At 42.6% G+C, this 26,415-nt stretch overlaps 1 protein-coding gene across 1 annotated transcript; it reads right to left on the bottom strand.

Moving 5' to 3' along the window:
- Nucleotides 1–8,902: 8,902 nt before the first annotated feature.
- Nucleotides 8,903–24,983, bottom strand: LOC138945889 (uncharacterized). The gene is made up of 2 exons (XM_070317409.1): nucleotides 23,581–24,983; nucleotides 8,903–9,196 (listed from the first exon to the last, which is right to left on the bottom strand). The coding sequence occupies exons 1-2, from the start codon at nucleotides 24,691–24,693 to the stop codon at nucleotides 8,903–8,905; spliced, it is 1,407 nt and encodes a 468-aa protein (XP_070173510.1). The 5' UTR covers nucleotides 24,694–24,983.
- Between the last annotated feature and the right edge of the window lie 1,432 nt (nucleotides 24,984–26,415).

Genomic DNA, 26,415 nt, shown 5'->3' with positions numbered 1-26,415 from the left:
TAGTACTGTTTGTGTTGTTTTAAGTGTGTGTGTGTGTGTGTGTGTGTGTGTGTGTGTGTGTGTGTGTGTGTGTGTGTGTGACGAAACATTTTGTAGTACTGTTTTTTTCGTGTGGGTGGGTGTCTGAGAGTGAGAGGGACAGAGAAATAATTTAAGTTTTTTTCAAATCGTGTGAAAGAATGACTCGAGTAATATGAGTCATCAGGTAGGCCAGGGAGGTATGCCTCACGTGTCTGCTTTAGGAAGCAACACCTTCACCAACGAGAACTTAAAAAATGCGTGCAAGACATACCGGACAATTAATGCTTATCACAGAGCTATATATTGATGCCATTCACAGCATGCGCTCTCATCTCTCTCTCTCTCTCTCTCTCTCTCTCTCTCTCTCTCTCTCTCTCTTATCATTAATATGCTTTTGATTTGATTTCGTGAAGTGTTGCTTTAATACATTATCTCTTTTTTTATTTGTTGGTCGTTCTAAAAATCAACCACTGATTATACAATTAAACTACCCATCCATCCATCATACATCTCTCTCTCTCTCTCTCTTGACTATCTTTGTCAAATAAAATCCCTTCATCTCTCTCTCTCTCTCTCTCTCTCTCTCTCTCTCTCTCTCTCTCTCTCTCTCTCTCTCTCTCTCTCTCTCTCTCTCTCTCTCTCTCTCTCTCTCTCTCTCTCTCTCTCTCTCTCTCTCTCTCATCGCAAATACAACCATCCACACATACCACATAAAAGAAAAACAAAGTATTACCGAAAAGTAAAATACAAAGTTTTTTTGCAATAGCAACAAGACAAACGAGGCAATGTACATCCCTAACAAGCGTTGCTACATATCAATTGATAAATCGGCGAAAGAGGGGTTGAGTATTAGAGGTCTTACGAGTAAATATATTGACACTAACTTGTTCGGTTCCCATCATATCAAATGTCTGTATACGAACGATAAGAAGAAGAAATGTATGCGTCCCCCCAAAACATATACTACTTCAGATGTTTAAACATCTTGAGGGTCAACAATAGATAGAGAAAAATAATGTTTGATGTATTACCGTTGACGCCCAAACTATAAGTATAAGGGACTCGTGGATATAATCTTAAGCCCCCGAACAGCTATACAGGCGAGGACTGACTGATTGTATTGAAACAAGTCGGCCAGACTATACTCAAAATCAGAAGTTCATTAAATGGAAAGATTATAAGAATTTATAGTAAGCGCGGTTTCTTCTCAAAATAGGGGAAAGGCTCCTAATCTGGACCGGCTCCTAATATGGACCACCTCCTGTTCTGACAAACTAACGGCGCTAGAGCGTTCAAAACAATTTCATTCGCTTTATTCACCCTCTCTGGATAAGTTGCACATGTCAAAACAGTTGCAGAAACACAGACCTCAAAACCATTAGGCTTGTTCGCTTTTTTTCACTTTTGGTAGCCTTCACTCTAAATTTGCCGCCTAAACCAGACTCGTTTCTGTCCACAGCCAAAGCTTTCATAACACAAAAATGGCTATACATGTAAATGACAACTAAGACAGTATTTGTTACATTTTAACAGTGTGTACCCCGAGTTTCGACTGCAAGCAAAAAATGATAGCAAAACCTCAAAGTATGTGTTAGTCCCCTAATATGGACCACCTTCAACAAATCGAAGAAAATAAAAACTAAAGGCTATGTTAATTAATTGATTAAGAAGCTTGCTGAAAATAACCTATAACTAGCCCTCGAGATTTCAACAAAATATAGGGCTTAACAAATAGTCTTTTTTTTTTTTGAAGTTGATAATTTCACTTATTTTCACTCTGTTTTTGATAATCTTCTTCAGTTTCCTGGTGTGCTTCAAAAATGCTCTCATCAACCCGAAACAGCTATTAAATCTAAAGCATATTTGAATTAGTCTGACTTGCACACTAAGTTGTATCATGTTATTTTGAAGTATAGGGGGCTTTTTACAGTGATTCGTGAAGGCCGCTTCACTGGTCCATATTGGGCGCCCAGGCTCCTAATATGGACCATTTGTGATTTCTTTTTGTATTTAATTTTTGCTAAAGGTCTATCAAAGCTATTTCACTCTAATTAGGCCTAACTGTTAAACTAAGAGAGAAGGACTACCAACCACAAAATGAAACTTCTTCGCAAGAAAACAAGCTAGTTATCAGCAATAAACAAAAAGTGGTCCATATTAGGGGCCCTTCCCCTACTTTCTGAATGCTTCACACACTTTGCTCTTCAAATTTTAAGCAATTCCAAATCGTCGATGCAGAGAGCTTAATGTCCCTTTTTTAAGGATCGATCTTTTATTAAATCAATGTTAGCGTTTTCTAGCTATATACATGTACTCTGTTAAGCTCCCTTCCAGAGTCTATCCAAGTCCCAATTAGTATTCGTTCCTTGAAGGCCAGAGGTGGCACGATATTTTGGTCAAAAAACGTGTTTTGGGTTTTTACATTTGTTTAGGTAATGTGAATATCATCGAATCATTGTGCGATGACATTTTGTCATCATCATTCTCTTCCCAAGATCCTTGCAATAAAGGGATCATTGTCAATGTGATTTCTTGGCATTTTACATCATTTTCAATACTTTTGACGTTTGATGTGCAGCTTTGGTAAACTTGATACTCATCTGACTAACTGTTCAATCTTCTTACTGTTTTTGAGTCACTTGAGAAAAAGTGACTCTATGTAATCGGTCAGTGTTAGTCTGTCCGGCCGGCCGTCCGGCCGGCCGTCCGTAGACACCACCTTAACGTTGGACTTTTCTCGGAAACTATCAAAGCGATCGGGCTCATATTTTGTTTAGTCGTGACCTCCAATGACCTCTACACTTTAACGATGGTTTCGTTGACCTTTGACCTTTTTCAAGGTCACAGGTCAGCGTCAAAGGAAAAATTAGACATTTTATATCTTTTCTCAGAAACTATCAAAGCGATCGGGCTCATATTTTGTTTAGTCGTGACCTCCAATGACCTCTACACTTTAACGATGGTTTCGTTGACCTTTGACCTTTTTCAAGGTCACAGGTCAGCGTCAAAGGAAAAATTAGACATTTTATATCTTTGACAAAGTTCATCGGATGTGATTGAAACTTTGTAGGATTATTACATCAAAGTATTTACATCTGTAGCCTTTTACGAACGTTATCAGAAAAACAAGGGAGATAACTAGCCTTTTCTGTTCGGCAACACACAACTTAACGTTGGGCTTTTCTCGGAAACTATAAAAGTGACCGGGCTCAAATTTTATGTGAACGTGACTCATTGTGTTGTGAATAGCAATTTCTTCCTGTCCATCTGATGCCTCATATAATATTCAGAACTGCGAAAGTGACTCGATCGAGCGTTTGCTCTTCTTGTTTTAATATTATCTAGAAATGATGTCTCTGTGCAATAACGGAGAGACTTTCTTTCAATTACCGAAGAACGCTTTTAGAAAATCTGTCCAAGTACAAACACTTGCTTTATGTTTCGAAATTTATTTTGTGCCTATAATATCCACCCAGGGAACGAAATCTGTTAATAAATATGAAGAAAGTGCTCTGTTATATTGCATGGTGGGACCGCTAGAGTGAAAATAAAACATACTTCATAATTACCTCTTTTTTTGTGAAGATAAATGTTTCCCAAAACTGAACGTTCTACCCAAAAAAAGTCACACAAAACGTCCATTCTGACCAATAAATCATGCAAATATCACTTTTCTGAGTTTTTATTTTTGTTTTTATCAAGAAACTTGAACAGAAACAAACAAATCTGAATGTTAAAGCCAATACAATTTCACGAGTAGAAAAACTACATAAGCTAATAACAGAAAGGAAAATTCGTTTCCGATTTCCCTATCTTTTTCGTTAACTTTTACAGATTTTTGTATATATATGAAATTTAAGAGTTTCCTCTTCAGGCGAGGGTCGGGTGAATAAAAACAGAGACTCTCTCTCTCTCTCTCTCTCTCTCTCTCTCTCTCTCTCTCTCTCTCTCTCTCTCTCTCTCTCTCTCTCTCTCTCTCTGCTTGTGTGTGCATGAGTTTGTTTGAGGTTTGACAATGGAATATGTGTATATGCATGCGCTCCAACGTTTGAAATCGTGCAAAAGATAATTCAGCGCTCCCCAAACTGTGCGTCCCTGCGTCCGATACGCACTAGAAGTAAAACAAAAGTAATACTAGAAATTCTTGAAGGGGTTCCCGCGACGCACTAAACCCGAAAGGAACGGGTCTCGGGACGCACTTCAATTTCGTTATCATGCTGATTTTCTGACTGTAGCCGTCTGCTAGTTTTCATACAGAATGGACAAGAAAGTATACTCGGCTAATATTATTATCGAAGACGAGAAACAATTCTGCCAGATTTGTGCGGACTCAAATTTACATAGTTAATCTATCCGATGACAAAGCCTTTGTGAAAGTTTTATAAAACTACCAAAAGTCATCCTGATCTTCGGACCCTCTTAGGACCCGCGGAATTTAATAATGCTGGTATACTTCACAAGACAGTGTTACAGTGATAGACCTATATCTTTAAATTTGGGGGTCCCGGGACCCTATGGGTAGAATGTCGGTGGGAAGCCCTGTGATATGCACTTACATGCATGGGTGTGATGTCTTCTTGGTACCTCATGTGCAATTATATAATACGTACATTTATTTATCCTGACATGTACTGTTATGTAAAGCATTTATCTATCCTGAAATGTGCAGTTAATACTAATACTAATAATAATGCATAATATTTATATAGCGCATGTATCCTGGGTTTAACCCTGCTCAAAGCGCTGTACAATCAAAATACTACGACAACATAACATTATTTAACGCGCAATCACACACATATCAATGAATAACACATTGCTCTATAAAACATAATCACAAACACACGCAAGTAGTTATGTAAAGCATTTATCTATCCTGAAATGTGCAGTTATGTAATACATTTATTTATTCAGACATGTACAGTTACGCTATACATGTACAATTATGTATATATATATATATATTGTGTATTTATCCTGATAAGTGCATTTATGTAATACAATTAACACTCAATAAGCAAAGGTGTCGGTTAACGCATAATAAAACAAGAAAAGCAAGTGCTTTATTCGACACCCATTCGTCATGTCCCAGTGGACAACACCCCCCTCCCCCCACCCATTCGTCATGTCCCAGTGGACAACACCCCCCCCCCCCCACCCATTCGTCACGTCCCAGTGGACAACACCCCCCTCCCCCCCCCCCCCCACCATTCGTCATGTCCCAGTGGACAACACCCTCCTCCCCCCCCCCCCCCCCCCATTCATCATGTCCCAGTGGACAACACCCCCCCTCCCCCCCCCCCCTTAGAAGACTACCTCCCTTTTAAGGCCCTGTTTTCTTTTATTTTTTGTTTTTAGCCTCTGTAAATGTACCCCTTTTTTTTAAGATTCCCGCCTTTTTAAGACCAGATTTTTCAGGTCTGAAAAGGAGGGTTCGACTGAATATGATTAAAAAATATTTGCTGTTCAACCCTCATAAAATAATGTGCAAGAGCACATCTATTTTTCCTACTTTAATTGCTCAAACTTTATCCTCATGCGAGTTATTCAATCCTAAGACAAACCCAGATACAAACTTGTCCCACCCCCTTCCCATCACCATCAATAACCTCATACTCAACGCCCTCTAATTTTTCAGAAAAAAACCCACACCTAATATTGATAACAACAATACATCATTTTTTGACCCAGTTGCATCTAAATTGACAGGACTGATACTTTGCAGACCATGACAACAAAAATGTAACCTCAGACACTTGAGTGACCTCATTTCTGACACTATAACGTCATAACATGTCATCACCACTAATCTAGCCAAACTAAAATTAATTACCCGGGACACTAATCTGTGAGCTCAAATCAAACAACATCATATTTTGATGAAGTGGGGACTTATTTCCTTGATAGCTCAGTGGATACTGTTAGTGGTGGTGAATCTTCTACAGCAAACATGTTCATGTTGTGACCTTTTAATTTGACCAAAACAAGCCAAATTTGTGTCATGTCTGAAGATCATCAATACCCACAAGTGTGTGAAGTTTGGAGGCTCTAGCTTCAAAAACATCTGAGGAATCCTCAATGTTTAGTTTTAATGAACCTAATATGACCCTGCTGTGACTTCAAAATTTGATGAGGCTCAACAAAACTTGGGTCGTGTCGGGAGATCATCAAACCCAAGTAATGTTTAAAGTTTCAATGCTCTACCTTAAAACATATTCGCGATAACCCTAACGTTACGTTTTTTGACTATGGACGGCCTGCCACTGCTCATTCATAAGTCTCTCCTGATTACTCAGGGGATTTAAAAAAAATAACACTCTCAGCCTTTGAAAACATGTGCCGAAAACAACACGTGCAAAACACGGGCAGTCTGAGTGGGGTAATCGTCATTGTCTGTTTCTTGCTTTCTTCATATTTCCTTTATTGCCTATTATCTCTTCACTTCAAGACGTAGGCTGCTCTCTGGATGCGAGGTGGGTAGGTGCTCAATCTGCTAAACTAGGTTAGGTGCTCCACCTGCTAAACTAGGGCAGGTGCTCCCATCTGCTAAACTAGGGTAGGTGCTCCACCTGCTAAACTAGGGCAGGTGCTCCATCTGCTAAACTAGGGTAGGTGCTCCACCCGCTAAACTAGGGTAGGTGCTCTATCTGCAAAACTAGGGCAGGTGCTCCATTTGCTAAACTAGGGTAGGTGCTCCACCTGCTAAACTAGGGTAGGTGCTCCATCTGCTAAACTAAGGCAGGTGCTCCATCTGCTAAATTAGGGTAGGTGCTCCACCTGCTAAACTAGGGTAGGTGCTCCATCTGCTAATTTAGGGTAGGTGCTCCATCTGTTATACTAGGGTAGGTGCTCCATCTGCTAAACAAGGGTAGGTGCTTCATCTGCTATACTAGGGTAGTGTTGTTCTCCTGCTTCAGTCTTCAGTTATTGACGCATACTTTTTTCTTAGGATCTGACGCACTGATATGACCCATGGCTGCTCGACCGTCCAGAAGTTTTGACGTGTACAGGAGGTCTTCTGACAGATCAATTTTATGTAGCCAGGACATTTGGACCTAAACATATTATCAATCAAGGTCGAACCGATCTTTTGTCCCCCGAGTCTGTTAACGGTACTGCTAGATAAGGACCTCCACGTGTTTAACTAGGGTAGGAACCCCTTGTGTTAAACTAGGGTAGGAACTCAATCTGTTAAACTAAGGTAGAAACTCAATCTGTTAAACTAGGGTGAAAACTCCATCTGTTAAACTAAGGTAGAAACTCCACGTGTTTAACTAGGGTAGGAACTTCATCTGTTGAACTAAGATAGAAACTCCATCTGTTAAACTAGGGTAGGAACTCCATCTGTTCAACTAAGGTATGATTGCCATCTGTTAAACTAGGGTGGGAACTTCATGTGTGAACTAGTTGGGAACTCCATCTGTTAAAGTAGGGTAGGAACTCCACCTGTTATACTAAGGTAGGATCGTCATCTGTAAAACTAGGGTAAGAAATCATCTGCTTAACTAGGATAGTAGCTCCATCTGTTAAACGAGGGTATGAACGCCATCTGTTACACTAAGGTAGGAACCCCATTTGCTTAACTAGGATAGTAGCTCCATCTGTTAAACGCGGGTAGGAACGCCATCTGTTAAACTAAGGTATGATCGCCATCTGTTAAACTAAGGTAGGAACTCCATCTGTTAAACTAGGGTAGGAACTCCATCTGTTAAACTAAGGTAGGAACTCCATCTGTTAAACTAAGGTAGGAACTCCATCTGTTAAACTAGGGTAGAAACTCCAACTATTAACAAGGATAGGAACTTCATCTCTGAAACAAGGGTAGGAACTCCATCCGCTTAACCTGGATAGGAGCTCCATCTGCTAAACAAGGGTAGGAAATCCATCTGCTAAACTACAGTAGGAGCTCCTTCCGCTAACAAATGTAGGAACTCCATAGGCTAAACAAGGGTAGGAGCTTCATCTGCTTAACTACGGTAGGAGCTCCATCCGCTAAACTAGGGTAGGAGTGCAATCTGCTAAGCTAGGGTAGGAACTCCATCTGCTGAACTAGGGTAGGGGCGCTCTCTGCTAAACTAGGGTAGGAATTCCATCTGCTAAGCTAGGGTAGGAACTCTATATGATAAACTAGGGTTGGATCTCCATCTGCTAAACAGGGATAGGAGCTCCATCCGCTACTTTAGGGTAGGAGCGCCATCTGCTAAGCTTGGGTATGAACTCCATCTGCTGAACTAGGGTAGGAACTCTATCTGCTTAACTAGGGTAGAGCTCCATCTGCTAACCCAGAGTAAGGAGCTTCATCTGCAAACCAAATGGTAGGAGATGCATCTGCTAAACTAGAATAAGGAGCTCTCTCTGCTAAACTAGGTTAGGATCTCCACACCCTACACTTGAATGTCCACTTCTCATTCCATTGATCCTGCTACATCTCAAAGATACGGTAAGTTCGTATCTCGTTTTATTCTTTATAGCAAAACTTACTTCATACAAAAAGAAAATCGGTTAGTTTTTAGCTTTCTGCATTGCTTGCCTCCTGTAGCTTAAAGATACAAAATATCCTCCTCATGTAACCAAGCATGCAAACCACCACAGACCTGTCAAAACTTTGACATGGGATGAGACCATTATTTAACTCGGACACATATCCAAATACATGAGCCAACTGCTTCCTGTGCTGAGTTGGAGTCTTTTTTCTTGAATTTGTTTTTATTATCTCACATTAGTGAGATTCGCCCGGACGAAAACAATAATATTTAGAATAATAATAAGAATAATAATCCGGACTTTGCACAGAAGACATGCAGACCATTCATTTGTTGTTGTGTCTTAAAAGAAAGAATGGCCTGATGATGATGATCCACAAACAGGAAGGATGACATCATTACGAGCTGTCTTCTGGCTGCACGTCATAAGATTTCCCCGAGTCGACACTTTTTTCTATCTTTCCGGATTTGGAAGGTTTCGCCTTGACGCCCTTCTTTTTTAATGACGTTGCAGATTTGGTAGTCTCCCCGTCCTCATCCTCGTCATCCTCCTCCGCTTCCTTCGCTTCCTTCCGCTCTTTTTTTTCTTTCTTCAGCTTGTCTTTGATTTCATCAGACATGGCTTGTGAGTTAGAGACTGCGGACACTTGCAGGCCCACGAGGGTGAAGGTAAGAGACACCAGGACCAGCACCTGGAACAGACTGTGTTCATAGAGAAAGAACGTGTGTGTGTGTGTGTGTGTGTGTGTGTGTGTGTGTGTGTGTGTGTGTGTGTGTGTGTGTGTGTGTGTGTGTGTGTGTGTGTGTGTGTGTGTGTGTGTGTATTTCAAGGAGACTGGATATCACAGTGAAAGGTTTACAGAAAGGACACTTTTTGTGGTTCAGGGCACTGGAAATAATAGTAACATTTTCCAGAAAGGACACTCGTAGTTCAAAGAAAATGAAAATCATAATCAAAGTTTCCAGAAAGGACACTCTTGTAGTTCAAGAAGAACAAAAAAAATAATGAACGTTTCCAGAATGGACACTCTCATATTGCAAGGAGACTGAAAATCACATTAAAGGTTTCCAGAAAGGACACTCTCGTAGTTCAGGGATCAAATCACAGTAAAAGTTTCTAGAAAGGACACTCCCGTAGTTCAAGGAAAACAAGAAAAGCTCATGTTTGCACACGACTCGCCTTCGTTACTCCGCCTCTCCCTGAACCACCTTACCCCCTATTAGAAGACGCTCTTCTTTTTGAGACCCCAAACCCCCGATAAGACATTTTCAAGACACCGCTTTCTGAGATTTTCTGTTCATAACCTCTGTAAGAATATTTATTATAAGACCTGATTTTCTCAGGGTTTTGTAGGTCTTAAAATGAGGATTCCACTACCTATGACCCCATCCCACCCCCCCCCCCCCCCCCCCCCCCCCCCACACACACACACACAACTCCCAACCTCCTCCCCACCACCATCACTAGCCTGACATACTCAACATCCACCATATTTTTTTTACAGCAATCATTAACAGCTATTGTGTTTTCAGCGTAGCAATAGGGCCCGATATTTAGACGAGACAAGTATAATGCCGACGAGTCGCATTATAAATACTTGTTCGAGTCTAAATATCGGACCCTATTGCTACGATGAAAACACAATAGCGTTTATATAGCTATTCTGACATTAAATTCTGTGTTAAAATCATGTTTTTGTCAGCAACATGTAGAATGGTCCATGTCGTTGATTGCAGACGACAGTTTCCTTTCCGCATGAAGCCACGGAAATAACCGAACATTGAAAAACCCACGGACATGTATTACGGAGAAAACTCGAGATAACCGGATGTTTAGCATTACGTCAATATGCTAGGAATCATATGACATCATGACGTATCATGCTTGCCTACGTATATTGTATGTTCGAAAGTCTGACTTCTGTTGGGAATTCGCGTGGTGAAGACTGCGGTAAATCTGTAGATAATAAGAGAACAAGGATTGTCTCAGAAGAAACGACTAAATGTTTCAGACCGGTAACTTCATTTCAACATTGCACTATACAATGGACGTTCTATGTGACAGGAGAGTTTGCTGATTTTGTGTTAAACATTGGAGAGATCGTCTGCTAGAATCAGAGATAGGTCGCTTCAGATTGCAGCTTCTGGAAATGTGCAAGGTTTGTTGCCTGTTAAAGAACTGGATTTTACACGTAATGTATGTCATGTACAGTAAGCAACAACAAAAACACACACAAAGCAAATGGCATCGTCTGTCGACTAGTCACAGAAACAAACCTGGCGAGGTATGCGTGTACTTTATACACGTGGAAGAAACCGGAACCATGCGTCTTTGTTATTGACAATATGCTTTTGGATATTGAGAAAAATGGCCGACTTCCGTAGCATTATGCTTGGATGATCGGAAGAGACCATCCAATCACAGCCCCCGAATTCCCCCACGTGTTCATCAGAATAGCTATATTAACAGCTATTGTGTTTTCAGCGTAGCAATAGGGCCCGATATTTAGACGAGACAAGTATAATGCCGACGAGTCGAAGACGAGTCGCATTATACTTGTTCGAGTCTAAATATCAGACCCTATTGCTACGATGAAAACACAATAGCGTTTATATAGCTATTCTGACATTAAATTCTGTGTTAAAATCATGTCTTTTAGAGATTAATAAAGTTATTGTATTGTATTGTATTGTATTGTATGTTTTTGTCAGCAACAAGTACCAGAATGGTCCATGTCGTTGATTGCAGACGACGGTTCCCTTTCCGCATGAAGCCACGGAAATAACCGAACATTGAAAAACCCACGGACATGTATTACGGAGAAAACTCGAGATAACCGGATGTTTAGCATTACGTCAATATGCTAGGAATCATATGACGTATCATGCTTGCCTACGTATATTGTATGTTCGAAAGTCTGACTTCTGTTGGGAATTCGCGTGGTGAAGACTGCGATAAATCTGTAGATGATAAGAGAACAAGGATTGTCTCAGAAGAAACGACTAAAATGTTTTAGACCGGTAACTTCATTTCAACATTGCACTATACAATGGACGTTCTATGTGACAGGAGAGTTTGCTGATTTTGTGTTAAACATTGGAGAGATTGTCTGCTAGAATCATCGACTAGTCACAGAAACAAACCTGGCGAGGTATGCGTGTACTTTATACACGTGGAAGAAACCGGAACCATGCGTCTTTGTTATTGACAATATGCTTTTGGATATTGAGAAAAATGGCCGACTTCCGTAGCATTATGCTTGGATGATCGGAAGAGACCATCCAATCACAGCCCCCGAATTCCCCCACGTGTTCATCAGAATAGCTATATAACTTTATAGAGAATACTACATGGCTTCCTGTCACGATTTAGTGACATGGATCAAGAAAGTGTCACTCTGTGGGGTGCCTTCTCTTGGTCAATTGCGATAGAAAGCGCCTGTGCTTTCTGTCAACGGCTGGGTTTTAGCTGACCGAGCAAAGCGAACACGGGAATTTCGTGTCTCACGGATTTCACGTGGGTGATTTCTGCTGTCGGGGCAAAACTAGGATAGCTGAACTTGGAATGTGACAAGGTGAGTCACGTGATTTTGTCCATGTTGTCTGTTTGAGACATATTAATTTCACACTCGAAACTCAGCAGCGAGAGAGAAGGGTCGGTGTCAGAATTCTCCTACAAGTTTGATGGTTTTTCAACACGTTTAAATACTTTAATGGGTATCAACGTGCTATGCTACTTGCTAGTGAGGCTTGATAGGAACTACATAGGACAGACCACCTTCTTTCTGGACACATGCTGGCTGACAGTCGGGGCGTCAAGGTTTATTCGCTGTGCGTTTTTCACCGCATAAGGATTCAGCGAGAGAGGAGGATGACGGTATTTCTGTTGACGAACAGAAGTCATTCGAAAGAAAGCGGTTTCGCTTAAAAGAGAGCTACCTACATAAGGCTGTTGAGGTAATAAATCATTATTTAACGCTTTTGACGAGTCTGTGTTTGTGGAATGAAATACTCTCTGTTGTTCTTTCCAGGTAGCGCATAATTGGCTCTTTGTGACGCTAAAATACTAATCTGTATATGGTTTTTGCAGATATGGAGAGAAGGAAGGGAAATAGCTGATTTGTTGTTGTAAAAGTCCGTTTGTGCAGGCCCCCGTGCTCGATGAGATATGTCAGGGTGACATGTTTAAAGGTGGGGTGTGAGGGGAGCATGACATGTTTAGTGCACCGAGGCTTTTTGTTGCAGCCTTCTTCTTCTGCTGTTGCTGGACGTAATCTACTACGACAACGTGCTGGGATGCTGTAACCAGGTCGTCCGCAAACACCGTGTAACCTGCTAACCTGCTGTATTGGCTTTTTGCTGTCGCTGTCGCCGTCCTGCCCATTTACGCGTCTTCTACACCTTTCTGGTAGACTACGGGGAGGACCTTCAGCGACTGGGTGAGGCGCCTGATGTCTCCACTGTTCCCTGCTTCGTTGCCACGCTAACCGGCACTACATTTCAACGGAGCAGTTGTGGAGACTAAAGACTAATCACGGGCCGCCCACTCAGTGGCAAAAAGCTAAGTTGCACCATGTCTTTTGCACCCTTACCACCAAGTCATCTGTATTATTTGTGATTATACTCGAGTGGTGACGACGTGGGGTGTGTGACACCTGCATGAATTAGCACTTTAAGGCAGACAGTTATATTTTGCTAACTATACACGGGATCAGCGTGTTATTATTATTTCTGTACTTTAACTGGCATTTTGGTCAGTGACCACTTGTTTTTACGTTTTTAACGTAAAAAGAACATCTTTTGGAGTGAAGTCTCGAGGGAGGTGGCGTGATATTACATAAACAGGCGTCTGAAACTTATACTTTTGATGATTCTATCTATTTGTATGACTGCGAGAGTGGATCGTGGTGCGGTTAGTTAGTTAGAAGTAACTAACCGTTCATAATCACCTTATTGTGATATTGAAACGTGACACTTCCTATGTGATACCGTTTTTACAGGAGTTGTGTTTTTAAATATTGAACTGCGAGCAAAAGCGAGCTTTTCAATATTTGAAAACACAACGAGTGTAAAACTGGTATCAAACAGGAAGCCATGTACTGATGTAGTATTCTGTTTATCCTACAAACTGTACTTGCGTGTCTATTGCTCCAAACGTCCCTCAGTCGAAGCGCCCAGATTGAAGAAGCTTCAAAATGGAACCTGGATCTCTCCAAAAGCCTGTGTAATCTTTGACGTCAAAGCAAATAGTCGTCACTCTAGAAAGCATATCGTGACGTATACGTTCTTAACATTATTCCAAGTGTTGAAAGAATGACGTTTGTATCGATGACACGGTGTCACGGGCAGTGGAAAATCAGGTCCCTGCCAGACACGACCTCTTCACATGCACTGTGGAGTGAACGATATTAGTATGACATGAGTGTCACTCCTATGTGGGATAATAATTACTAATTTTCTTGACCAAATTGAGTTTTGGCTAGCCCACACAAAATATGTAATACTCAGACACTTGCGTGACCTCATTTCTGTCACTATGACAGCATAACATGTTGTCATCATTTTCACGAGTTTTCATTCACGAACACCTGGTAAATAAATCTCATGTTCCCCATGCAATAACTCGAGGTGGTGAATGGATTTGAGCTTTCATGTGAAACGTGGATTGTCAAAGTAAAAGCCAATCAGGCTGATTGTTTGATGTGTGGAACCATCGTGGCTTTGGATTTGTGTTTCCGAGGACAACGATTGTAAGCATTCACTCTCAAAGACCCAATCAATGTTGATAATTACCGCGGCGACTCATGGTCAATTTGCAACTTATCTCTGTAATCGCAAAATCTACAACGAAAAGTCATAAACACTTAAAAGAAAAGAAATATGCTCAACACTTACTGAATTCACAGGTATGATCGCAGCTCTGTACATTTTCAGACTGGAAGAAAAGCGTCAACAAGCTACGTTTGACGTCACATACAAGTTTGACGTGTTTTCTCGTGCTACTGTAATGATGCTTTGTGGCCCGGAGTTGGATTCTAAAAATTCGTCTCCCTGTGGGTTATTGTGCATTTTGTTGCACAACCAAAATGATGACAAAAACGATGTTTGGTAGCTTGTTGTCAGGCCAGCACTTTGTTGTTGGTCCTCGGGGATCATATCGCCTTTTGTCTCATATTTATCAACCGCGGCCTTCGGCCTTGGTCGATAAAGATGAAACAAAAGACGATAATTATGGTCCCCTTGGACCAACAAAAAAGCTGGTCTGTCAACAAGCCACCAAACATCTTATTATGTCATCACCAATTACTAGTCTAGCCAATAGTCCAGGCATATTAGAGAACAACGTTGAAGTGACAATGACTAGGTTTAAAATGTCCCTTATCAGAAAGTTCAACCTCAGTCCTTTGATGTTTATTAAACACATTTTCATATAAAGTTGGCGCTTCATACGGAAAAATGGCTTTGAAATTGACCCAAATCCTTCTTTGGGCTCTGTAAATGTCGTTTGGGGGTATGGTTGTAAAATGGTATCTACTGGTCACCCCAATGTATAAACTGAAAACTCTTTCTGCACCAGAACACGCAGAAAGGATTGTATCTGCCTGATGTCTGATGCTTTTCAAAATCCCCAACCACTAACACCTTCAAAACGGACTTTAACTGACACTGTTGTTTTTCCCTATATAATCCTTACTATTTTTCCGAGACGTCGTCGTGTTGTGTATTTAGCTTGCCACAACCTCATACATGGTCCTAAAAGTTAAAGTTGAAGAAAATACTAAAGATAAATCAAAAAGCTGACGCAGTGTCATTCGCACCGTGAATCCCCCCATGGGAACATACTAAAGTCTGGTTCCAAATAGGCTCAATTTCCTTCTATTTCTTTGTATTTCTGCCTCGTAGGGGTAGGGGTGTTCAAACCAAAGGCACCTTTAAACCAAAATTCAAATCACACATCTTACAATACTAAGACACTCAGCAGTAAAAGGGTGTCTGCTGGTAAAAAATTCCAAACAATCCTAAAAGTACTTCACTACTAAAAGTGCTTTTAAAAAGAGCCGTTATTTTTCCCTCTATATTCAGTATTGTGTTTTCTGCGAACATGTAGTCTATTTAGATGGTTGTCGTGTGCACTTGAGTTGCTAAAGCGTTTTCAGTTGGGCATATGTCGAAAAGCAAAGAATTAGCCCTTTGAAAACCATCAGAACTGTCACACAAAAATAACATTTACCTATCTCACCAACTGACCAAACATAGGGCTTTTCCTTATGTATTATGTATTGTCGTGTTTTTTGTAGCATACTTGTGAAAACAGCCACCACTGTTGTAAATGATACTTTAAAGAGCATTATTTCATTTTTACAGTTGAAGGACAACCTGGACTGCCGTATATTACAGCTGTTTTACAATCAGCCAAAATTTTCTTAACAAACGTATGTTAAGAACAACTCCCATAGTGAAATTGAAGGAAAACAAATTGAAAATCCCCCTGCCATAGAGGAGCTAAAGAATCAACAATAAACGACTGCATGGATAGCTTGATGCACGAATGCATTGCGGACATGTTTGTCTCCAACCAAGAGAAAGTTCCAAAAAATCCCTTTTGTGCTTCTTATTATACAGTGACGTCAAAGACAGCCTTTTCTGCTGTTCATACATTCAGGGGTTATGGTTACACTAAACGACGTAGTTGTAGCCATACTGCCATCCAGATTTATTTTTTCCTTGCGAGCAGTCACAGGGTGTTTGTGCTGTCTGCCAACCGTTAGATGACCCCGCCCAAGTCTGTTAAGGGACCGTTTGACCGTTATAGAACGCGTCTTTTTGATTTTTTGGCACAGTTGGAAACGGTTGATTTTTATCCCTACCATTGTTTCCAAACATTATATAGGAATGTTTTGTGAACAACGGATAATAGCCGCTACTCGCATGTGTAGCAAAAGTGAGCGTACATACTCACCCTGGTCGTCCAGCCGTTGTCCGTTGCCCGTCTTTATCTGTCTGTACTGAACATTACCTTTGGATATTTCTCCAACGCTATGAAGTGAAGAAACACCAAATGTTGCAAAATGTTGTATGACCCCAAGAGCTCAAAAAAGATACTTGAGAACCTTGACCTTACCTTAAGGCCAAGGTCACAGGGAGAATGAATGTGGTCTAAAAACTGCAAAATTTCACATTGTGCCAGTTTTCTGGAAAACAAATTAAAAACAGCGGGCTTAGTTTTGTATGGTATACAAGAAAAAGAAAGCCTTATCTTCTGATACCATTTTGGTTGACCTCGCTTCAATGTCAAGGTCAGAGGAGCCCTTCAAAGTTGAATTGTAGACATATTTTGATGTGAGCTTGCCCCTTTAACTTTACTATGGACGATATCTCTTACAAACTTAAACACTGAGTGGGGCGTTTGTTAGAATTTCATAGTGAGCCACATCTGGTCACATATCGTTAGGGTCAAGGTCACATTGACCCCTATGAAAAATGTGACCAAGCCGGGTAAAGAAATCCATGTCTCTTGGTAAAAAATCTTAACAAAGCAAAGCCCATGCGACTCTCATGCTTGACCTTTGTCTTAAAGTGACCTTGACCTTCAGGTGACCTTGAAGATGAAGGTCTAACAACTGAAGCTGGCAAGGACATTGTACACTATTAGAACTGGTTTACAGATTTTTCCTACCAAATTACACATGACCTTTGGCCAAGGTCAAGATCATCAAAGGTCACACATCACAAGGCTATCAATTCAAAGTGGCCACGATGCCTGGATACATTTGTGGGTAAACATGTATACAGAGCTGGATCCTCTATAACCAAGGGGTACCGTAGAAGAAGGCAAAAGAGAAAAGGCATTTCAATGCAAGAAAGCGTTAGGCCCGTAGGACTTGTCTTACAGCTGGTTCATAAAATATACATTGAAACATGCTAACTGTATCCTTTACATGACTTTCACCTTTATGTGACCTCGAAATTCAAGGTCAAACAATTGAAACTGTCAATAGCATCATTCGATACAAATTGTTTTACACATTTCTCTTACGAAAATACATATGACCTTGACCCAAAGTCAAGGGCCAAGGTCACTGAACATAAGACCAGTAATTCAACATAATTATACAAAGGATAATGGTGCTTTTTAACACTTTTTATCAAGACACATGGTCACTTTTAAATAGTGATTTCTTTACCCGTCTTGGTCACATTTTTGATAGGGGTCAATGCCTGTCAAATGGTTGTGTGATGTGTCTAGTGTGTTGGCGAAGTGTTTTGTGCTTGTCACCTCTCGCTTTCAGCCCTCACCGCTGGCTAGCACCGTCCTTTTCAGGACAACGCGAAAAGAGAGCAGCTTGCGTCAGTCTCTCCTGCCAGTACATAACCTCTCCACAGCAAGCCCTTTGTAGTGCCTCCATCGTGGCGACAGGCGTGAACTGGGTACCGAAAGGACCCAGGCTGAACTACAAGGACTCGGAGGAGGTTGGCCCCTAGACGTGTGGCATGCAGGCCCACCGGCGTGTGGATACGCCCTGGTGCCCACGAACCAACCCCCAACTATGGGTTAAATAGCCGGGCAGGACAGGCTCGTCAACCCTGGAAGGCAGCTGTCCTAGGAGAAGATCACTCCAAAATTAAAACGAGGGCAGAGGAGGCTCACTATCCCTGCAAGGAAACTCCTCTAGGAGAAGGACCACTCCAAATCTAAACCCACGTAGTCCCCCGAAGACGGAAGACATCGGCCATTAGGCGGGGAGCAGACCGGATGTCTACGCTTACTACGACAAATGATTGTGTCTAGGTCGAATGTTCGTGATAGGGGTCAATGTGACCTTGACACTGACGACATGTGGCCAGATGTGGATCACTATGAAATTCTAACAAAGGCCCACTCAGTGTTTAAGTTTGTAAGAGATATCGTCCATAGTAAAGTTAAAGGGGCAAGCTCACATCAAAATATGTCTACAATTCAACTTTGAAGGGCTCCTCTGACCTTGACATTGAAGCGAGGTCAACCAAAATGGTATCAGAAGATAAGGCTTTCTTTTTCTTGTATACCATACAAAACTAAGCCCGCTGTTTTTAATTTGTTTTCCAGAAAACTGGCACAATGTGAAATTTTGCAGTTTTTAGACCACATTCATTCTCCCTGTGACCTTGACCTTAAGGTAAGGTCAAGGTTCTCAAGTATCTTTTTTGAGCTCTTGGGGTCATACAACATTTTGCAACATTTGGTGTTTCTTCACTTCATAGCGTTGGAGAAATATCCAAAGGTAATGTTCAGTACAGACAGATAAAGACGGGCAACGGACAACGGCTGGACGACCAGGGTGAGTATGTACGCTCACTTTTGCTAAGAGATGTCACGAACGCTGACAGTGCCGCAAACAAGCAACTCTTCGAAACAGCGGGGCAATCCCATCGCAAGCAAATGCAAAATGTAGGTCATTCTTTGCAATGAAACGCCGCTGTCGGCCCAAAGTCGAAGACGCGTACTGCTGGATTCACACACCATTCAGTTAGTCGGAACCTACAGAACTTTTCTTCCTCAAACCTGACATACTACTTGTCTCAAAATGTCATCAAATTAATACACAGATCTCCTTGACTCGCTTTCACTTGTACTTGTAGCGCCTTCACTCTCGCGCCTGCCTTCAGTGATTGCACCAGCGTGGTGGGGCCCCAAAAACGGTATTTTCAAAACCAAACTCGCGTTTCAACTCATGGCTCCCTCTGTTGATGATGCAATTATTTTCGCGCTACCAAAATGATGACAAAAACGATGTTTGATGGGTTGTTGTCAGACCAGCTTTTTTTGTCGGTCCTCGGAGGGCATATCGACTTTTGTTTCATATGCATGTGTGGGTGCGCGGACGTTGATCCGCTGGTGTGAGTGTGTGTGTGTGTGTGTGTATGCCTGTGTCTGTGTGAGCGTCTCTGTGTGTGTGTGTGTGTGTGTGTGTGTGTGTGTGTGTGTGTGTGTGTGTGTGTGTGCGCGCGTGTGTGCTTGTGTGTTGTGATCGTGTGACTGTGTGTATGTATGTGTTTGTGTACGTGTGTGTGTGCAGGTGAGTACGAGTTTGTAGAATGCTCTTGGTCTTGATACACGCGCATGTGTTATCTATCCATGACCTTTTAAATCATGCCTGTGTGCCATTATTACCCACTCAATCTAAATATATTTTATTGTTTTTAGTTAAACTGAGATAGAGAGAGATGGCGAGTGAGAGAGAGAGAGTGTGTGTGTGTGTGTGTGTGTGTGTGTGTGTGTGTGTGTGTGTGTGTGTGTGTGTGTGTGTGTGTGTGTGTGTGTGTCTGTGTGTGTCTGTGTGTGTCTGTGTGTGTCTGTGTGTGTCTGTAAGTGTGAGTGCTGCGAGAGACGCTCAGGATGTTTACATGATTGTGTTTTAATGCAATTCTAATTCTAAGTTTACAGCAAATATGAAGCGGGCTAGAGTTATTAGTTTTAAGTGCAATCGTTTAATTCTTAATACATGTGATGTTTTTATGTCTGTGATCGCCTGACACTGTAAGGCAATTTTCCTTGTTTTTATGAGGACAGTAAACATTTTGAGTCTTTGAGTCTTGAGTCTTGAGTCATATTTATTGACCGCGGCCTTCGGCCTTGGTCAATAAATATGAAACAAAAGACGATATGCTCCCCCTCGGACGACAAAAATGGGTCCGAAGTGTAAGGCCGATCTCTCTGGGGACGAAATGTCAACCAATGAAGCTAAAGTTGTACAGAAATATCGGCAAAACTATTAAGTCAAGCGGCCGTGTCTGGCGAAGTCTAAGAAGAGCGAATCACATACATTTTGGTGACCGAATTGAGATCAGTGCAACAACAAAGCTTGTCAGTCACGAGTCACGTCGTGGCACTGCAGCCGTTCGCGAACCAAGCAACATGTCCCGAGGTTAGACGCAGCTTTGGTTAAATAAAATGCAGTACACAAATGAAAATGGCAACAAATATATTTGACCTAGGTCTCTACTTCGACAGAATCTCTCAGACCTGCGAACCGATCTCTCGCTACGGTCCGTCGCGCCCGAGGCAGAGACATGTATAGATAGATGTATGTCTCTGGTCGCGCTCATCAGTGACTTGCACTGTTGCCGAAATTCAAGTCTTTCTGAGTCTAAAACATATCTCCATTAATCTTTTTCCAATATAGCAAAGATCACAGTTCTTTGAATTGAAAAACTTGAAAAATGTTTTTTAATAACATAAACGAATCGGTCCTCTAAAATGAAAGGTAGCTTCTGGAGAGTGTTATTATGACTGGTTTTAATGCAGGATGTTGATGTTCACGACTGAATGTAAGGTGGTTTTGTTGACATTCATCTTGACTGCAAATACTGTGTGTGTGCAAGTTTTTTTTAGATAAAGTAAATTTGTCTTTGTTAACTTGCATATATATATATATATATATATATATCAGGTGTCTTGTTTTGTGTGTGTGTGTGTGTGTGTGTGTGTGTGTGTGTGTGTGTGTGTGTGTGTGTGTGTGTGTGTGTGTGTGTGTGAGAGAGAGAGAGAGAGGGAGAGAGAGAGAGAGAGCGTCTGTGTGTGTAGAACAATACTGTTAAACATGGTTATCATCAATTTTGTACTTGTTTTGCATGGTAGCGCGCGATCAAACGTGTCGTTTAATCATTTTCGAGCTGGTTTATGGTTGATAAAAAAGATTACTGAAAGATGCCTCAAATTACTGAAAAGGAACGGTTGCATTCCTGATTTCCAAGGGGGGGGGGGGGGGTAAACAGGTCTGTTCAGATTGAGCAGCTGTCCAGAAAAAACGGCAGAAGAAGTGATGAGCAAGCTGAAAGCCTTGCCGTTCTCCAGACACGGGGTGCAAGAAATCGTTGTGTCCGAAAATGGTACGCAATTCTCATCGGAACGGTTTCAGGACTTCAAACACTCGAGGGGTTTCACGCATGTGACAAGCAGCCTACGGTACCCTCAGAGTAATGGGAAAGCGGAAAGATATGTACAGACGGCAAAACGGATCTTGGCACAAGGCGACGTTGTCCTAGCCTTGTCCTACAGGGCTACTCCCATTCCCTCACTCGGTGCAAGCCCAGCCAAGTTAGCCTTTGGTCGACAACTTCGAACTCGACTCCCTTGTCTTCCCAAACCCCTGATTCCCCAAACCCCTGTAGCTACGGCTGCCCAAGAAAGGGAAAGAGTTGCTAAGCTGCAACAGAAGCAGTACTACGATCGTCGTCACGGTGTGGAATCTCTACCTCATCTAGAGCCTGGTGAGACTGTGAAAATCAAGATTGATGGCGAAGACGGCTTGCGTTGTTGAACAGTGCGCCACGAGGTCCTACGTGGTGCAAACATTCTCTGGTCTGTTGCGAAGAAATGGAAGACATCTTCGTCGAGCTCCTGAAGACGAAGACATCCGTGCTGTAACTCTTGTTTGTGAACCACCTGTGGCAACAACAGCTGATTCTGACGGCGCAGAGCCTGAGAAACCGCCAGATCCTCCAGATGTCGAACATTCTCCTGTTCGTACCCGGAGTGGCAGGGAAATTCGACTTCCACAACGTTTTCAGTGAAAATCGTTGTCCATACTGCGCGAAAGACTCAGCGCAGTTATAAGAGATGTTCGGTTTAAGTTTAAATGTGTTAAAGCAGTAGTTCCGAAGTTTGGAATGTAGATTTGACCTTCAGTAACAGTGTTATTGTTTCTCGTGAAATCAGAGACACTGATGAAAGACTCAGTGCTCAACTGAAGTCTGAAACAAGATTGTGTGAAGTGTGTTAAAAAGACGTGTATACCTTAGAAGAAAAACAAATGTCTATATCGCATATACATGCCACCCTGTATTTCTCTAATAAAATCTTGTTTAAAATTAAACCAAGAAAAACATTTAATTTCTGTTTGTTTTTATTTAATACGATGTTTAATTGTCGAAGAAAGACGGGTTTATTACAAAAAGAAAGGGGGATGTCATGGAAAGAGTTTGACCGAAACAACTGGGCGCGTATGCAAGACGATGCGACTGCATGTCCTACGACAAGCGCCCCGAAGTTTGATAGCTCTCTGTCCGACAACTTTTGTCGTACTGCCGAATTCACATTCATCGGACAGCCTCCCCGATAGCTAGCGGGGGGATTCCCTTGTTTACGGTCGATATGCGCGTGCGCCTGACGCAGCAGCTGAGCCCTGTCAAGGCCCTGCTTGCTGTGGCTGGCTGACCTCAAATCGGCACCACGCAAACATCTTGATATGCACCAGACGCGTGAAACCGCAACGCGAGTATCACTTGTGAAACAAGAGGCTAGGCACCCATTCTGTTCGCAAACTGAATGTTGTCAGTTATCACGTCCGTCAACAGTCAACTGCAAAATATCGTGCATGCAGAATATGAATTTGTGCATGTATCCCGTCCCCAAAAATCGTATGTCTTAGAATATTTCTTCTTTACCGGTAACGCTGCAAACTGATGGCCGCAATCTTGAAATCAAAGTTATTGTAACGACAACAGTGCTTATCAGTAGGGATAGGCACCTCTAACTTTATCGTAGGACAGTGCCTACGATAGGCACTATCGGTTCTTCGTGAATTCCACGACAGGGGGTTATCAGAAGTTTTCTGTTTCTCGTACCGACAAAACCACTGTCGGAGGCTTCTTGAATATGGACCCAGGTCTCGTACCGAGACGTTAATGATAGAGATCACGTGTTTCCGCCCAGCACTCTCGGCATGGCGTGCCTTGAACTGAGTTATGTTTGAGTTGTATTTTGTAACGTTTACGAGTGAAGTAAGCTCGCCATTAACGTTCCCTGTTGTTTGAGCCATGTATGAATGCTCGACGCACGACAATGTCTCACTCACAACGGAAAGCAGCCAGGATGTTCCCGAGCGTTAAGCGTTCAAATGGAAGTAGGTTTGTACCGTATGTAAAAGCTCGGGGAGCTCACTAATCAGAAACATGTAGTTTACGGGAGGCGGAGGGTGGCTTTAAACTAACCACACAGGCATAACTCATGACTCATATTGCCTGCGGTTGACAATGTGCTCTGCATTCAACGTTCCTTTAAAACTAATACAACTTTCGTGTTTTTAAGTCTTACCTGGCTGGTCATATATTTCTTCACAGCGCCTAAACAAGGGTCCAACGTGTGGGGGTTCCTTGCCGAAGCGTTTTTTATGGGACAGTCAATATTGACCAGCTTGACCTTCTGCAGATTGGTCAAGTCCGTTAAAATGTTGTCTTCCGACTTGCAGCAGCTCTTCGGGAACCTGACGATCTTCTTTGGCTTTTCTGTGGTGGTTTTTTGTGTGGTGCGTTCCGTTGTAGTTCCGTTCACGCTTGTGTTGTTTAAAGGTTCGGTTGTGGTGGTGCTAACCAGCGGAGATGGAGTGGAGGTGGAATTGAGTATGTTCTTGTTCTTTGTTTTGTACCAAGGTGTGTCTATGAAGTCATCAATGTTCGTTATGCCGCAGCAGCCAAAGAAGTACTGCGCCATGTCGAGGGCCTGTGAGAAAAATTTTGTGGAGTTGACTTTCCCATCGTATTCAGTCGTCATACTGTCTTTTAGTTCTTTAACCCACTCCTTTTCTATGGAACTCCAATTCGCCATTAGATACAGGACATATAAGACCTCGACGCCCACTAAACCGCCCATACACAAGCTGTAATAAAATAACAGTTGCGGATTCTGTGTAGCAACTCCGGCAGCGCCCAGTAGACCAAGAGTAATGAATACGAGGCCTATGGGAACCATTATGGTTGCCACCTGCACCATAAAGCCGCCAAAGTCCACGCCCGATAACCGGTTGTTGGAGGAGTCGTCGGATATAAGGCCAGTCAGCGCGGCTCTGTCATTAATGGCTAAGAGGCCGATAGAAAAACCGGCCATGCCAAGTCCGAACATGACAAAATTGATCGTAAAAAAACACACATGCAGCAGGGACGGCTTCTCTAACTGTTTTATCCTCTTTTTTATGGCCTTGTAAGTCCATTGGGATGCCGGGGGTTTCTTGACAACCTCGTCCTCTGATTCGACGGATACTGTGGCCTGACTTAGTGAGGCCTTTCCAGTGGGTTTAGCGGGGCCTGTTGGTTTTGGTCCGGGTGGAGGTTGGTCAAGTTCCTCCGAATCTGACGAGGAGGGACTGTCGGACCCCTTCTGTGAAACATCGCTATCTTTGGGCAAAACTGCGGTCTCAGTCGCGTCAGCCATTCCAGGCCTTTTAAGAACCTAATCGCTTGGTGGTAAAACATCGCTTACCCACTCTTTGCGGCATGATTTCGAAGTGGCATGCACTTCTAGGCGCACGATGCTTGTTTAAATCATGTTTCGAAGATCAGCGGCTTTTCCTCCCCGTCGAGGTCTATTTTATTGCCTAGGCCATATTGGAAGTGTCTGCAAGTCACATAACTCTCAAGAGTACCACTTTGGAACAAGCTTCACAGTATAGTAACACGGCGCTTCATTTTGTCACCATTTGGATCATTTTGAAGTCAAGCGAAACACGCAATTATTACGTCATATCTCCTCAGACGTATGACATACGCTTGTCCCGCGAGGTCTCGGTTACAAATGCAAAACGTAGTCTCGGCGTGCACAGTTAGGTTGCCCAAAGCCAATAATGGGGAAAAGGCGCGACAGTTCAGGGGCCAGTTTCATAAGATAGCAGTGAACCGACTGACAGTCGATCGACTGCCCAGTCGATCGACTGCAGGGCCGGACCAAATGAGTTGTAAGGGGGGAGGGTTCCTCCTTTTTTGGGGGGGAAAATCAGCGAAGTGGCGAAGCCACAAGCGCGCGCCTGCAAAGCAGGCGCGCGAACTAGGGGGATCCGGGGGCGTGCTCCCCCGGAAAATTTTTGAAAAACGGTTAAAATCTGTGCAATCTGGTGCATTCTGGGCCTTGTTTTGAGGGTTAAGAGCAGCATTGTTTTGGTGCTAAAACTAGTAAAAAAAAAAAAAAACCACTCAAAGCAAGGTACATGCTTTTTCCAGGGGTGGGGTTCCGGAACCCCCGGAACCCCCCCCTGGGTCCGACCCTGGGGCCAGTTTCATAAGCCAGAAACACAGTCGACCAACTGCAGTTGTCCGAGAGAACCACAGTAATCCGACGTCATCGGGTTTCACGAACAAAATTTCAGTCGGCCGACTGCGGGTCGTCTCACCGGAAGTCGACCAAACACGGCGATGCTCTCCCCCCAACACTGTGTTCGGCTTACTGCGGTAAACCGAAAATAAATGTAATTATCCGCACAGTCAATGGCAGAATGCTCACACTTTTTTGGATTGTGAGCCAAACCTTGTGATTGTTCTTCGAAATTTATCTATCATGACGCAGTAATCCAGGAGACAAGTCAGGGTTATGTCTTGAAGACGTCACATTATGGCGTAAGAGGGTTAGACGTCACGCGAAGCAATTACTTAAAAGTCTCGGTCATTGTTATTTTGAGCGGGCCGAGACTAGTTTTTTCTTCGAAATCGGCCATTTCCACGTGCGAATGAGCAAACGGAAGTGGTAATGTTGCTAAATTTAGCCTTCGACTTGGCCATTCGGATTACTGTACAGTCGGTCGACTGCGGTTGTCCGCGGGTGACGGTGATTCGCTCATGAAACTCGCTTTCCGGTGACCCGGCGATCAACCACAGTCGATCGACTGGGCAGTTGATCGACTGTCAGTCGGTTCACTGCTATCTTATGAAAAAGCCAGAAACACAGTCGACCAACTGCAGTTGTCCGAGAGAACCACAGTAATCCGACGTTATCGGGTTTCACGAACAAAATTTCAGTCGGTCGACTGCGGGTCGTCTCACCGGAAGTCGGCCAAACACGGTGATGCTCTCCCCCCAACACATTTAGGAACCTACGCTAATTATGATGACGCGGGCTTCCATTCAAATTAACTTAGGCAACGATGGTTCGATGACGTCATCCAAT

Source organism: Littorina saxatilis, linkage group LG13 (genome assembly GCF_037325665.1).
Source record: "Littorina saxatilis isolate snail1 linkage group LG13, US_GU_Lsax_2.0, whole genome shotgun sequence".
Lineage (NCBI taxonomy): Eukaryota > Metazoa > Mollusca > Gastropoda > Littorinimorpha > Littorinidae > Littorina > Littorina saxatilis.
This window is presented reverse-complemented; position numbering and strand designations above follow the sequence as displayed.

Bases quoted from the DNA above. Each gene is read 5' to 3' on its own strand.
- LOC138945889 (XM_070317409.1), bottom strand. From the start codon at position 24,693: ATGGCTGACGCGACTGAGACCGCAGTTTTGCCCAAAGATAGCGATGTT. The intron at 9,197-23,580 runs GTAAGACTTAAA...AGTCTGTTCCAG, and splicing joins AGAAATATATGACCAGCCAG to GTGCTGGTCCTGGTGTCTCT.